We start from the raw sequence: 13,463 nt of genomic DNA, 5'->3' as shown, positions 1-13,463 counted from the left end.
TACGTTGGAAACTTTGTCAGGGCGGGCACTGTAATAACGAGTTCTCCACACGCACGAAGACACTTTACTTCTCAGTGATTTCTGAACATTAGTCCCGCCCTAGAACGGAGAAAGTAATAATTGATGTATTCTTTAACCAATCATTTTACAGTTTGGTGGCATTTCATGCGGTCTCGGCAAATCAAAAGAGCCTGAACATGAGATGTCAGAAAAACAGAGGGGGAGGGACCGTACAGATGGAAGTCATATTTTAAAGCAGCAATATATATATATATATATATTAGACTGAATTCCGTTTAGTCTACCGTAAGGTAAATAGAGTTCAAGTTTACTGTATTTGACAAATAGTTCTACCGAATGTTTATGGGCCGTTACGTTGCTAGCTAGCTTGTTATTAGTAGGTTACAGTACATTTGATTTGAAGTTGGTGGCATGCTTTTGCTAGCTAGCTAACTTAGCTAGCTACTGTTAACTACCGTTAGCCACTATTCGTTCTGTTGAATTATCCGTTTTTATATCATGAGTTGGGGTAAAAAAACACAGCTTCGTAAATCCTAATAAATGTAATTTTTTATGCGTGTTCACATTTCACATGTCAACTTTAATTTCCCGTAACTGACGGTTTATTTTGGTTGATAGCAACGGCCACCATATTAGAAGTTTAGCAGAGAAACGGTTCCATTCAGGGAAGGCATGATCCAATCAGCGCTGCTCGTCTCTCCCAAAAACGATGCCCAACATCTGTAGACGATTCGATCCATTTTAGCAAGAACGCAAATGCTTTGCCATCATTTCATGTATCCGCGTATTAACATAGACACTTTTTTTTTAGCGAGATGACTGACAAATTTTAATTAAATAAATAGCTACTTTGCAACAGCGTTGACAGACCTGCAAAAGTTGAGGCCTGTTTTCAGATTACATTTTTGGTCAGGAAATGACAGCTCAGTCTACCGTCCTCGTTTTCAGCATGTGATAAAAAATGCCAAACCGTTATCTTCGCCATTTGCATTGTCTTGTTTAAAGCCTCTACATTGTTTAGTTGACTTAGACGTATGCGTACTCTGGTTTGCTTCACTAAACTACTAAACAAAGCTATTTTGGTTGAAATTGACGAAACTATGCGCCATTAATGCTCACACATTCGATAATCCAGTTATGCGGGTAATATGCGTAGCTACAGTAAATGAAATAAAGATATTTATCTAACTACACCTCCCCTTGATATTAATGAAACACTTCGCATATGCACGTGTTGACAGGTCAGTCAGCTGGGAGGAGGCGTGATGGGTTAAGTCAGGACATTTTTATGCAAATGTAGACGCTGCGCTACTCTGCTTCCGCTGTTCCAATCCAAAGTGTTTTCCTACCCGTTTTTATCACAGGGACATTCCATGATAACAGAATGATTTAAACAAAACCAATGATTGCAAAGTTAAACAAACTATACAAGTGTATGCACAAGGACTACTTTTAACAATTTCCAGTGCACATTTACCAAAAAAACATTTACTTGAAGAACACTGGAACCTTGGGCTGGGGGCTTGGTCTGACCCCAAACTACTACATGGGGTCCGTTCAGTTCCATGAAACGTTTGCTATGTTGTGTTACGGTTTGTACTGAACTACTCATTTCCCTAAAATGTTGTTCAACGTTCTTGAACAGACTTTGAGTTACATTTGCTCCGTTTGGAAACAGAACGATGGCACTACCTTTAACATGGACATTGTTAAATGTAATCCTTGTGCATAGAGTTGTATGGTTTGTTTAACGATGCAATTGTTTGACATACATTTTAAAGTGAAAAATCTGCGTTTCAGCATCATTCTGTTACTGTTGGAATTGCCCCACCGTTTAGTCGTATCATCTAAAAATCCACACTTATTTGATTATAAATACTCATCCTATGACGTGTAGTGACCTCTTTTGATGTATAGCCTAATATTTGATGTCTATTACCAATAATGATTAGTGTCTGAAATATCTCAAGCTGACTTAGAGAAAGTAAAAAACATTTATATGTGGTTTATCAATAATAAACAAATCAATAGCAACAAAATGATGAAATAAATGTCATGACTAAACTTCCTCCTCCTCTCTGGTTTAGTACAGTCAGTCAGCCAGCCAGTAGATCAGTAGATGTCCACCCCTACAGAGCATGCGGGTGGTATGTCCCAGCCCCACCCGGGTCCCCAGGCAGGTGGTATGTCCCAGCCCCACCCGGGTCCCTCTCCGTGCCCAGGCCGGTCCCCAGGACCAGGCCCCTCCCCTAGCTCCGGACCCCCCAGCGGACCCCCCAGCCTACAGGGGCAGGGGGCTGGGGACTACCTTCAGGACACCATGCACCCCATGCACCAGGTAATCCTCAACATTACAACACACCCACAGTGCTGAAGTTATGATACAGTATATAAAATATGCCACAGATATCCTATTGAATGACTATATGTAATTGTATGATATGTGCGCTATGCACTTCACTAAAGGCGAGCCACAGTATCCCAGGTTGATGTGAATGTGTTTCCAGCCGATGGAGGGCGTTGATGAGAAGGGGATGGGAGATGAGACGAACTATGGCCAGATGAAGGGAGTTGGGATGAGGGCGCTACACAGCGGAATGGGCCCTTCACAGAGCCCTCTGGACCAGCACAGCAACCAAGGTAACACAGCAACAAAACACAGCACAGCAAATACAGTAATGTAGAAAGCTATATACACTGAGTGTACAAATCATTAGGAACACCTTCCTAATATGGAGTTGCACCCCCTTTTGCCCTCAGAACAGCATCAATTTGTTCTACAAGGTGTCGAAAGCATTTCATATGGATGCTGACCCACGTTGACTCCAATGCTTCACACAGTTGTCAAGTTGGCTGGATGTCATTTGGGTGGTGGACCATTCTTGACACACAAAGGAAACTGTTGAGAGTGAAAAACCCAGCAGCGTTGCAGTTCTTGACACACAAAGGAAACTGTTGAGAGTGAAAAACCCAGCAGCGTTGCAGTTCTTGACACACAAAGGAAACTGTTGAGAGTGAAAAACCCAGCAGCGTTGCAGTTCTTGACACACTCAAACCGGTGCACCCCCTTTTGCCGTTCAAAGGCAGGTAAATCTTTTTTCTTGCCCATTCACCCTCTGAATGGCACACAAACAATCGATGTCTCAAGGCTTAAAAATCCTTCTTTAACCCGTCTCCTCCCCTTCATCTACACTGATTGAAGTGGATTTAACAGGTGACATCAATAAGGGATCATAGCTTTCACCTGGATTCACCTGGTCAGTCTGTCATGGAAAAAGCAGGTGTTCTTAATGTTTTGTACACTCAGTGTACATGTGTGTGTGTGTATATACAGTATATGTATATATATATATATATACATACTTTTTTAAACAATTTGCAATTTTTTTATACCAATATAAAAATGCATAAATCTGCATTGCTTTAGTTTAGAAAAAAGCTGTAAAATGTCAGAGGAATACCTGACTCTGATGTGTGTCTTTGGTTTGTCTCTTTGACATTCAGAAGCTGAGCTAAAGTCAAGGAGTCAAAGAAATTTGACTTTCCTTGGGAAGTAATCTTATACAACGTGTGACTTTGTCGTTATCAATTGATCTATTCACTTTCTGTAAAACAGAATATGTATAATTACATTGAGGGTTCATGTGTGACACCTCTAGCGCTGCGATGCAGTGCCTTAGACCGCTGCGCCACTCGGGAGCCCAGTTAGGGGGGGTGGTAGTCGGGAACCCAGTTAGGGAGGTGGTAGTCGGGAACCCAGTTAGGGAGGGGTGGTAGTCAGGAGCCCAGTTAGGGAGGGGTGGTAGTCAGGAGCCCAGTTAGGGGGGGTGGTAGGGTTATGGGAGGGGTGGTAGTCAGGAACCCAGTTAGGGGGGGGTGGTAGTCAGGAGCCCAGTTAGGGGGGGTGGTAGTCAGGAGCCCAGTTAGGGGGGGTGGTAGTCAGGAGCCCAGTTAGGGGGGGTGGTAGGGTTATGGGAGGGGTGGTAGTCAGGAACCCAGTTAGGGGGGGGTGGTAGTCAGGAGCTCAGTTAGGGGAGGGGTGGTAGGGTTATGGGAGGGGTGGTAGTCGGGAGCCCAGTTAGGGGGGGTGGTAGTCAGGAACCCAGTTAGGGGGGGTGGTAGGGTTATGGGAGGGGTGGTAGTCAGGAACCCAGTTGGGGGAGGGGTGGTAGGGTTATGGGAGGGGTGGTAGTCAGGAGCCCAGTTAGGGAGGGGTGGTAGTCGGGAACCCAGTTAGGGAGGGGTGGTAGTCAGGAGCCCAGTTAGGGGAGGGGTGGTAGTCGGGAGCCCAGTTAGGGGAGGGGTGGTAGTCAGGAGCCCAGTTAGGGGGGGGTGGTAGTCAGGAGCCCAGTTAGGGGAGGGGTGGTAGTCAGGAACCCAGTTGGGGGAGGGGTGGTAGTCAGGAACCCAGTTAGGGAGGGGTGGTAGTCGGGAGCCCAGTTAGGGGAGGGGTGGTAGTCAGGAACCCAGTTAGTTGAGGGGTGGTAGTCAGGAACCCAGTTAGTTGAGGGGTGGTAGTCAGGAGCCCAGTTGGGGGAGGGGTGGTAGTCAGGAACCCAGTTAGTTGAGGGGTGGTAGTCAGGAACCCAGTTAGTTGAGGGGTGGTAGTCAGGAACCCAGTTAGTTGAGGGGTGGTAGTCAGGAACCCAGTTAGGGAGGGGTGGTAGTCAGGATCCCAGTTAGTTGAGGGGTGGTAGTCAGGAACCCAGTTGGGGGAGGGGTGGTAGTCAGGATCCCAGTTAGTTGAGGGGTGGTAGTCAGGAACCCAGTTAGTTGAGGGATGGTAGTCAGGAACCCAGTTAGGGAGGGGTGGTAGTCAGGATCCCAGTTAGGGAGGGGTGGTAGTCGGGAGCCCAGTTAGGGAGGGGGTGGTAGTCAGGAGCCCAGTTGGGGGGGGGGTGGTAGTCAGGAGCCCAGTTGGGGGAGGGGTGGTAGTCAGGAGCCCAGTTGGGGGAGGGGTGGTAGTCAGGAGCCCAGTTAGTTGAGGGGTGGTAGTCGGGAGCCCAGTTAGTTGAGGGGTGGTAGTCAGGAGCCCAGTTAGGGAGGGGTGGTAGTCGGGAGCCCAGTTAGGGGGGGGGTGGTAGTCAGGAGCCCAGTTGGGGGAGGGGTGGTAGTCAGGAACCCAGTTAGTTGAGGGGTGGTAGTCAGGAACCCAGTTAGTTGAGGGGTGGTAGTCAGGAGCCCAGTTAGTTGAGGGGTGGTAGTCAGGAGCCCAGTTGGGGGAGGGGTGGTAGTCAGGAACCCAGTTGGGGGAGGGGTGGTAGTCAGGAGCCCAGTTAGTTGAGGGGTGGTAGTCAGGAACCCAGTTAGTTGAGGGGTGGTAGTCAGGAACCCAGTTAGGGAGGGGTGGTAGTCGGGAGCCCAGTTAGGGAGGGGGTGGTAGTCAGGAGCCCAGTTAGTTGAGGGGTGGTAGTCAGGAACCCAGTTAGTTGAGGTGTGGTAGTCGGGAGCCCAGTTAATTTTCTTAACTTCATTGTTGGTTAAGGGCTTGTAAGTAAGCATTTCACTGTAAGGTCCACACCTGTTGTATTCGGCGCATTTGACAAATAAAATGTGATTTGATCTAATTATGCCCTTGAAGCTGTTGTTTGTAGGTTATATTGGCACGATTTGACGGCCCTCGACGAATCCTGTGCCAATATATCTGCCAAATACTGGCTTCTTGGGCATTATCACTGTGGTGTGATGATGGGCCTTCTAAGGTGTATGGCAGACCAGTAACTTTTGCAACCAAATTATTTTACTGTGCCCGGTCTCACAAACTTATTAGTCACACAAGGTGCCACCGGTGGATTCTAAATGAGTAGCCTAACAATTGTTTACATGGCCCTAGTTGCATTTTTCTGTGTGAAATCAATGTGTGAACGTAGGGTGACCGTGAGAAATTGACAGTAAACAGTGAGCAAAATAACCATGGACAGGAAGTTTTACAATGGTTTATTAATAGGCATAAATACATTGTATTTATATGGTTGTAGTCCTCAAAGGTTGAGTTGCATTGAATACAATTAATCAGATCCAATGATTTACCACCCGTAGGGCAGGGTGGCGCTAGTGTACAGTATTATAATGTGTGGGTGTGTTCAGTGTGTGTGTGTGTTGGGTGTGTGCGTGTGCGTGTGTGTGTGTGTTGGGTGTGTTCAGTGTGTGTGTGTAGTCACAGTCTGTGTTGTGCGGTGAGGTGTTATTTTATCTGTTTTTTTTTTTTTTGATTTTACTGCCATCTTGGGTAACTGATGTGTAAAACTATTCCATGTAGTCATGGCTCTATGTAGTACTGTGTGCTTCCCAGAGTCTGTCCTGGACTTGGGGACTGTGAAGAGACCTCTGGTGGCATGTCTTGTGTGTCTGAGTGTGTGTTAGCTGTTTGAACAGAGAGTTTGGTGTTTTCAACACATAAATACCTCTCAAAGACAAGTAATGATGCAGTCAATCTCTCCACTTTGAGCCAGGAGAGACATGCATGTTATTGATATTAGCCCTCTGTGGACATTTAAGGGTCAGCCGTGCTGCCCTGTTCTGGTCCAACTGTACTGTACCTATGTTTGTCTTTATGTCACTTGACCATATAACTGGGCAGTAGTCCAGGTGTGATGAAACTAAGGCCTATAGGACCTGTGTAATTGATTGTGATGTCAAGAAAGCAGAGCAGCACTTTATTATAGACAGACTTCTCCCTATTTTAGCTACCACTGCATCAATATGTTTTGACAGTGTTACACCAAGCAGTTTAGTCTCCTCTATTTGGTCTGTTGCCTCATTTATTATCACCAACACGTGGATCCACGTCCTTATTTATAGTTTATAATATTTAGCTCACATATGAGGTCTAATGTTTAACACACATATAGCACACATACCTGCTGTATAACACACATACCTGATGTATAACACACATACCTGATGTATAACACACATACCTGATGTATAATCTACAGTATAAAACACATACCTGATGTATAACACACATACCTGATGTATAGCACACATACCTGATGTATAACACACATACCTGATGTATAATCTACAGTACAAAACACATACCTGATGTATAAAACACATACCTGATGTATAACACACATACCTGATGTATAATCTACAGTATAAAACACATACCTGATGTATAACACACATACCTGATGTATAATCTACAGTATAAAACACATACCTGATGTATAAAACACATACCTGATGTATAAAACACATACCTGATGTATAATCTACAGTATAAAACACATACCTGATGTATAATCTACAGTATAACACACATACCTGATGTATAACACACATACCTGATGTATAATCTACAGTATAAAACACATACCTGATGTATAATCTACAGTATAAAACACATACCTGATGTATAACACACATACCTGATGTATAATCTACAGTATAAAACACATACTTGATGTATAATCTACAGCACACATACCTGATGTATAATCTACAGTATAAAACACATACCTGATGTATAATCTACAGTATAAAACACATACTTGATGTATAATCTACAGCACACATACCTGATGTATAATCTACAGTATAAAACACATACCTGATGTATAATCTACAGTACAAAACACATACCTGATGTATAATCTACAGAATAAAACACATACCTGATGTATAATCTATAACACATACCTGATGTATAAAACACATACCTGATGTATAATCTACAGTACAAAACACATACCTGATGTATAATCTATAACATATACCTGATGTATAATCTATAACACACATACCTGATGTATAATCTACAGTATAAAACACATACCTGATGTATAATCTACAGTATAAAACACATACCTGATGTATAAAACACATACCTGATGTATAATCTACAGTATAAAACACATACCTGATGTATAACACACATACCTGATGTATAATCTACAGTATAAAACACATACCTGATGTATAAAACACATACCTGATGTATAACACACATACCTGATGTATAATCTATAGTATAAAACACATACCTGATGTATAATCTACAGTATAAAACACATACCTGATGTATAACACACATACCTGATGTATAATCTATAGTATAAAACACATACCTGATGTATAATCTACAGTATAAAACACATACCTGATGTATAAAACACATACCTGATGTATAACACACATACCTGATGTATAATCTACAGTATAAAACACATACCTGATGTATAAAACACATACCTGATGAATAATCTACAGTATAAAACACATACCTGATGTATAAAACACATACCTGATGTATAATCTACAGTATAAAACACATACCTGATGTATAAAACACATACCTGATGTATAAAACACATACCTGATGTATAATCTACAGTATAAAACACATACCTGATGTATAATCTACAGTATAAAACACATACCTGATGTATAAAACACATACCTGATGTATAAAACACATACCTGATGTATAATCTACAGTATAAAACACATACCTGATGTATAATCTACAGTATAAAACACATACCTGATGTATAACACACATACCTGATGTATAATCTACAGTATAAAACACATACCTGATGTATAATCTACAGTATAAAACACATACCTGATGTATAATCTATAGTATAAAACACATACCTGATGTATAATCTACAGTATAAAACACATACCTGATGTATAAAACACATACCTGATGTATAATCTACAGTATAAAACACATACCTGATGTATAAAACACATACCTGATGTATAATCTACAGTATAAAACACATACCTGATGTATAAAACACATACCTGATGTATAATCTACAGTATAAAACACATACCTGATGTATAAAACACATACCTGATGTATAAAACACATACCTGATGTATAATCTACAGTACAAAACACATACCTGATGTATAACACACATACCTGATGTATAATCTACAGTATAAAACACATACCTGATGTATAAAACACATACCTGATGTATAACACACATACCTGATGTATAATCTATAGTATAAAACACATACCTGATGTATAATCTACAGTATAAAACACATACCTGATGTATAACACACATACCTGATGTATAATCTATAGTATAAAACACATACCTGATGTATAATCTACAGTATAAAACACATACCTGATGTATAAAACACATACCTGATGTATAATCTACAGTATAAAACACATACCTGATGTATAATCTACAGTATAAAACACATACCTGATGTATAAAACACATACCTGATGTATAATCTACAGTATAAAACACATACCTGATGTATAAAACACATACCTGATGTATAATCTACAGTATAAAACACATACCTGATGTATAAAACACATACCTGATGTATAATCTACAGTATAAAACACATACCTGATGTATAAAACACATACCTGATGTATAATCTACAGTATAAAACACATACCTGATGTATAAAACACATACCTGATGTATAAAACACATACCTGATGTATAATCTACAGTACAAAACACATACCTGATGTATAACACACATACCTGATGTATAATCTACAGTATAAAACACATACCTGATGTATAACACACATACCTGATGTATAACACACATACCTGATGTATAATCTACAGTATAAAACACATACCTGATGTATAATCTACAGTATAAAACACATACCTGATGTATAACACACATACCTGATGTATAATCTACAGTATAAAACACATACCTGATGTATAATCTACAGTATAAAACACATACCTGATGTATAAAACACATACCTGATGTATAATCTACAGTATAAAACACATACCTGATGTATAACACACATACCTGATGTATAATCTACAGTATAAAACACATACCTGATGTATAAAACACATACCTGATGTATAAAACACATACCTGATGTATAATCTACAGTATAAAACACATACCTGATGTATAAAACACATACCTGATGTATAATCTACAGTATAAAACACATACCTGATGTATAACACACATACCTGATGTATAATCTACAGTATAAAACACATACCTGATGTATAAAACACATACCTGATGTATAAAACACATACCTGATGTATAATCTACAGTATAAAACACATACCTGATGTATAAAACACATACCTGATGTATAATCTACAGTATAAAACACATACCTGATGTATAAAACACATACCTGATGTATAATCTACAGTATAAAACACATACCTGATGTATAATCTACAGTATAAAACACATACCTGATGTATAATCTACAGTATAAAACACATACCTGATGTATAATCTACAGTATAAAACACATACCTGATGTATAATCTACAGTATAAAACACATACCTGATGTATAATCTATAGCACACATACCTGATGTATAATCTACATACTGTTGTCTCTCCTGTAGGCTACTTGCCCCCACAGCCATCCCCCCTGGGTGTCCCAGAGCACGCTTCCAGCCCCCTATCCAGGGGCGGCCCTACGCCTCCCATGCCCCCTCAGATGTCCCCCGTCCCGTCGGGCTCCATGATCCCCCAGATGGACCCCCAGTCAGCCATGGGTCCCCAGGGGCCTCTTGGTCGTGGCTGCTCCTCCTTTAGCCCTGTCCAATTACAGCAACTCCGGGCCCAGATCCTGGCCTATAAGATCCTGGGGCGGGGCCAACCGCTTCCTGAAAACCTCCAGCTGGCGGTCCAGGGCAAGAGGAGTCTGCCCACCATGCAGCAACAGCAGCAGCAGCAGCCGAGCACTGGCAGCCCCTACAGCAGGCCTCCTGGTAGGTGACACTTAGGGCCAATCCCAAATGGAGCCCTAGACCCTATGCACTTGTGGAGATCTGAGAGGTTTTGACAGGTGTTAGTAATATAGCAACAGCTCCACCTACACCTCTTGACAGGCTAGGTAGAAGTTTCATCATATTGCTTAGGCTAATCAAATCCACTCAGATCATCACAAGGGGTCCTACTAATCACCCCAAACAACCCTAAACAACACCAAACAGGTGGCCCAAACAAGTACCCCAAAGTACCTCAAAGCACCCCAAACATGTACACCAAACAACCCCAAAGTACCCCAAACATGTACACCAAACAACCCCAAAGTACCCCAAACATGTACACCAAACAACCCCAAAGCACACCAAACAGGTACCCCAAACAATCCCAAAAAGGTAACCCAAACATCCCCAAACAGGTACCCCAAAGGGGAAGCCTGGCTTGCAACTTTTTGTGTTTGGTTAGCTACTCCAGGTAGTGGTGGAAAACACTGCCAAAGTACCCCAAACAGGTACCCGAATGTACCCCAGACTTTTAAAGATCTGACCCAGGAGAATGCAGCCAAGTAGTGAAAATACAGGTTGGATTCACATAGTTGGCAGAATATAATCTTAAAGGGGAAGTTCACCCAAAACCACTTCTGGGCCCTTTATAACACTTGCCTGGCTGTTTGTCAGTACCCCAGACAGTTTTTAGGGCCATTGTTTGAGTATTTATATTACTGTATTTTTATACAGTAATATAAATGACCTAAAATGCATTAAAAACGGTGTATTTATTGTTACATAACAACGATTGGTGTATCAGCATTGAATTGTGTTTAATGTAAAAAGTATAAAAAACAAAGACCTACTTTGTGCGCAAAGGTCTTCCATGTAGTCTGTAATCCATTAGATTCTCTTCATGGTTCTACATTGGATAATTACAGGAGGCGGGACGAAGGAGCGTCTTACTTTTGGTCTTCAAGAAAGGAACACAGAACGAAAAGTTAACAAAGATGGTAGTTAGCTAGGCTAGCGGTTAGTAATCTCTGAAGTAAAGTAAGGCTAGCTAGGCTAGCGGTTAGTAATCTCTGAAGTAAAGTAAGGCTAGCTAGGCTAGCGGTTAGTAATCTCTGAAGTAAAGTAAGGCTAGCTAGGCTAGCGGTTAGTCATCTCTGAGGTAAAGTAAGGCTAGCTAGGCTAGCGGTTAGTAATCTCTGAAGTAAAGTAAGGCTAGCTAGGCTAGCGGTTAGTAATCTCTGAAGTAAAGTAAGGCTAGCTAGGCTAGCGGTTAGTAATCTCTGAAGTAAAGTAAGGCTAGCTAGGCTAGCGGTTAGTAATCTCTGAAGTAAAGTAAGGCTAGCTAGGCTAGCGGTTAGTAATCTCTGAAGTAAAGTAAGGCTAGCTAGGCTAGCGGTTAGTAATCTCTGAAGTAAAGTAAGGCTAGCTAGGCTAGCGGTTAGTAATCTCTGAAGTAAAGTAAGGCTAGCTAGGCTAGCGGTTAGTAATCTCTGAAGTAAAGTAAGGCTAGCTAGGCTAGCGGTTAGTAATCTCTGAGGTAAAGTAAGTCTAGGCGAAAAAGATTAGTAGTTGAGTAGCTGAGTGACGTTGGCCAATATGAAGTGCATTGTACCCGGGTGCAATAATGTTCCAGTCAGATACAAATATACTACACATTTCCACTCTTCCTGACCGCGATGGAGCTTTGTCAGGTATGGCTGCAGGCCATCCGACATCCTGCTTATGGTGTCGATACGACGCCCTGAAGTCATTCACCAGCTGCGGTTGACCATGTCCAGTGATCACTTTGTGGCTAGTGACTACAGTGGGGACCGGTTTACACCGGATGCTGTTCCCTCCGTCTTTCCACCATGGACGGGAAAGCTCCAACCATTCAAGGTATGTTTGCTAGCTAGCTAAGTTGCTACCACCTGTAGCTAGTCACCACAAAGTAATTTCTAATGTTATTTGTTAGCCATTCCCTGAACTAGTTGGTGGTGTTTTTAGCTTAGCTACTACTGTAACGGTAACGTTATCCTGTCTTACTGACTGGTTTGTTTACCTTTGTGATGCAGTTCCCTTTTTCATTATAATGTTACTGATGAGAACTACTGTATTATTTTCTGCTAGGCATCACACTGTGATGTCATTATAGGCATCATAGTTTCTGTAGTTCTATTGATTGCATAAAATGACTTGCCCTAGTTAAGGTCCAGGAGTAGAACTCAGTCCTAGTCAGAGCCATAATACAGTATATGTCTCTGGTCCAGGAGTAGAACTCAGCCCTAGTCAGAGCCATAATACAGTATATGTCTCTGGTCCAGGAGTAGAACTCAGCCCTAGTCAGAGCCATAATGCAGTATATGTCTCTGGTCCAGGAGTAGAACTCAGCCCTAGTCAGAGCCATAATACAGTATATGTCTCTGGTCCAGGAGTAGAACTCAGCCCTAGTCAGAGCCATAATACAGAATATGTCTCTGGTCCAGGAGTAGAACTCAGCCCTAGTCAGAGCCATAATACAGTATATGTCTCTGGTCCAGGAGTAGAACTCAGCCCTAGTCAGAGCCATAATACAGTATATGTCTCTGGTCCAGGAGTAGAACTCAGCCCTAGTCAGAGCCATAATACAGTATATGTCTCTGGTCCAGGAGTAGAACTCAGCCCTAGTCAGAGCCATAATACAGTATATGTCTCTGGTCCAGGAGTAGAACTCAGCCCTAGTCAGAGCCATAATG

The 13,463-nt window shown here is 41.9% G+C and overlaps 1 protein-coding gene across 1 annotated transcript in view; it reads left to right on the top strand.

Moving 5' to 3' along the window:
* Window positions 1-210: 210 nt before the first annotated feature.
* Window positions 211-13,463, top strand: part of LOC120038063 (probable global transcription activator SNF2L2) — a gene marked incomplete at its 3' end in the record, with an annotated part of 28,943 nt that continues 15,690 nt past the window's right edge. Inside the window, exons 1-4 of the mRNA XM_038984006.1 lie at window positions 211-311; window positions 2,109-2,359; window positions 2,529-2,661; window positions 10,381-10,749. Of these exons, the coding sequence (XP_038839934.1) occupies window positions 2,141-2,359; window positions 2,529-2,661; window positions 10,381-10,749 (721 nt within the window). The remainder of the gene's footprint in view (window positions 312-2,108; window positions 2,360-2,528; window positions 2,662-10,380; window positions 10,750-13,463) is intronic.

The sequence above is a fragment of the Salvelinus namaycush genome, unplaced genomic scaffold (assembly GCF_016432855.1).
Source record: "Salvelinus namaycush isolate Seneca unplaced genomic scaffold, SaNama_1.0 Scaffold2071, whole genome shotgun sequence".
In the NCBI taxonomy this organism is placed as follows: Eukaryota; Metazoa; Chordata; class Actinopteri; order Salmoniformes; family Salmonidae; genus Salvelinus; species Salvelinus namaycush.
The sequence above is the reverse complement of the archived record's forward strand: the minus strand, read 5'-3'. Positions and strand labels throughout refer to the sequence as shown.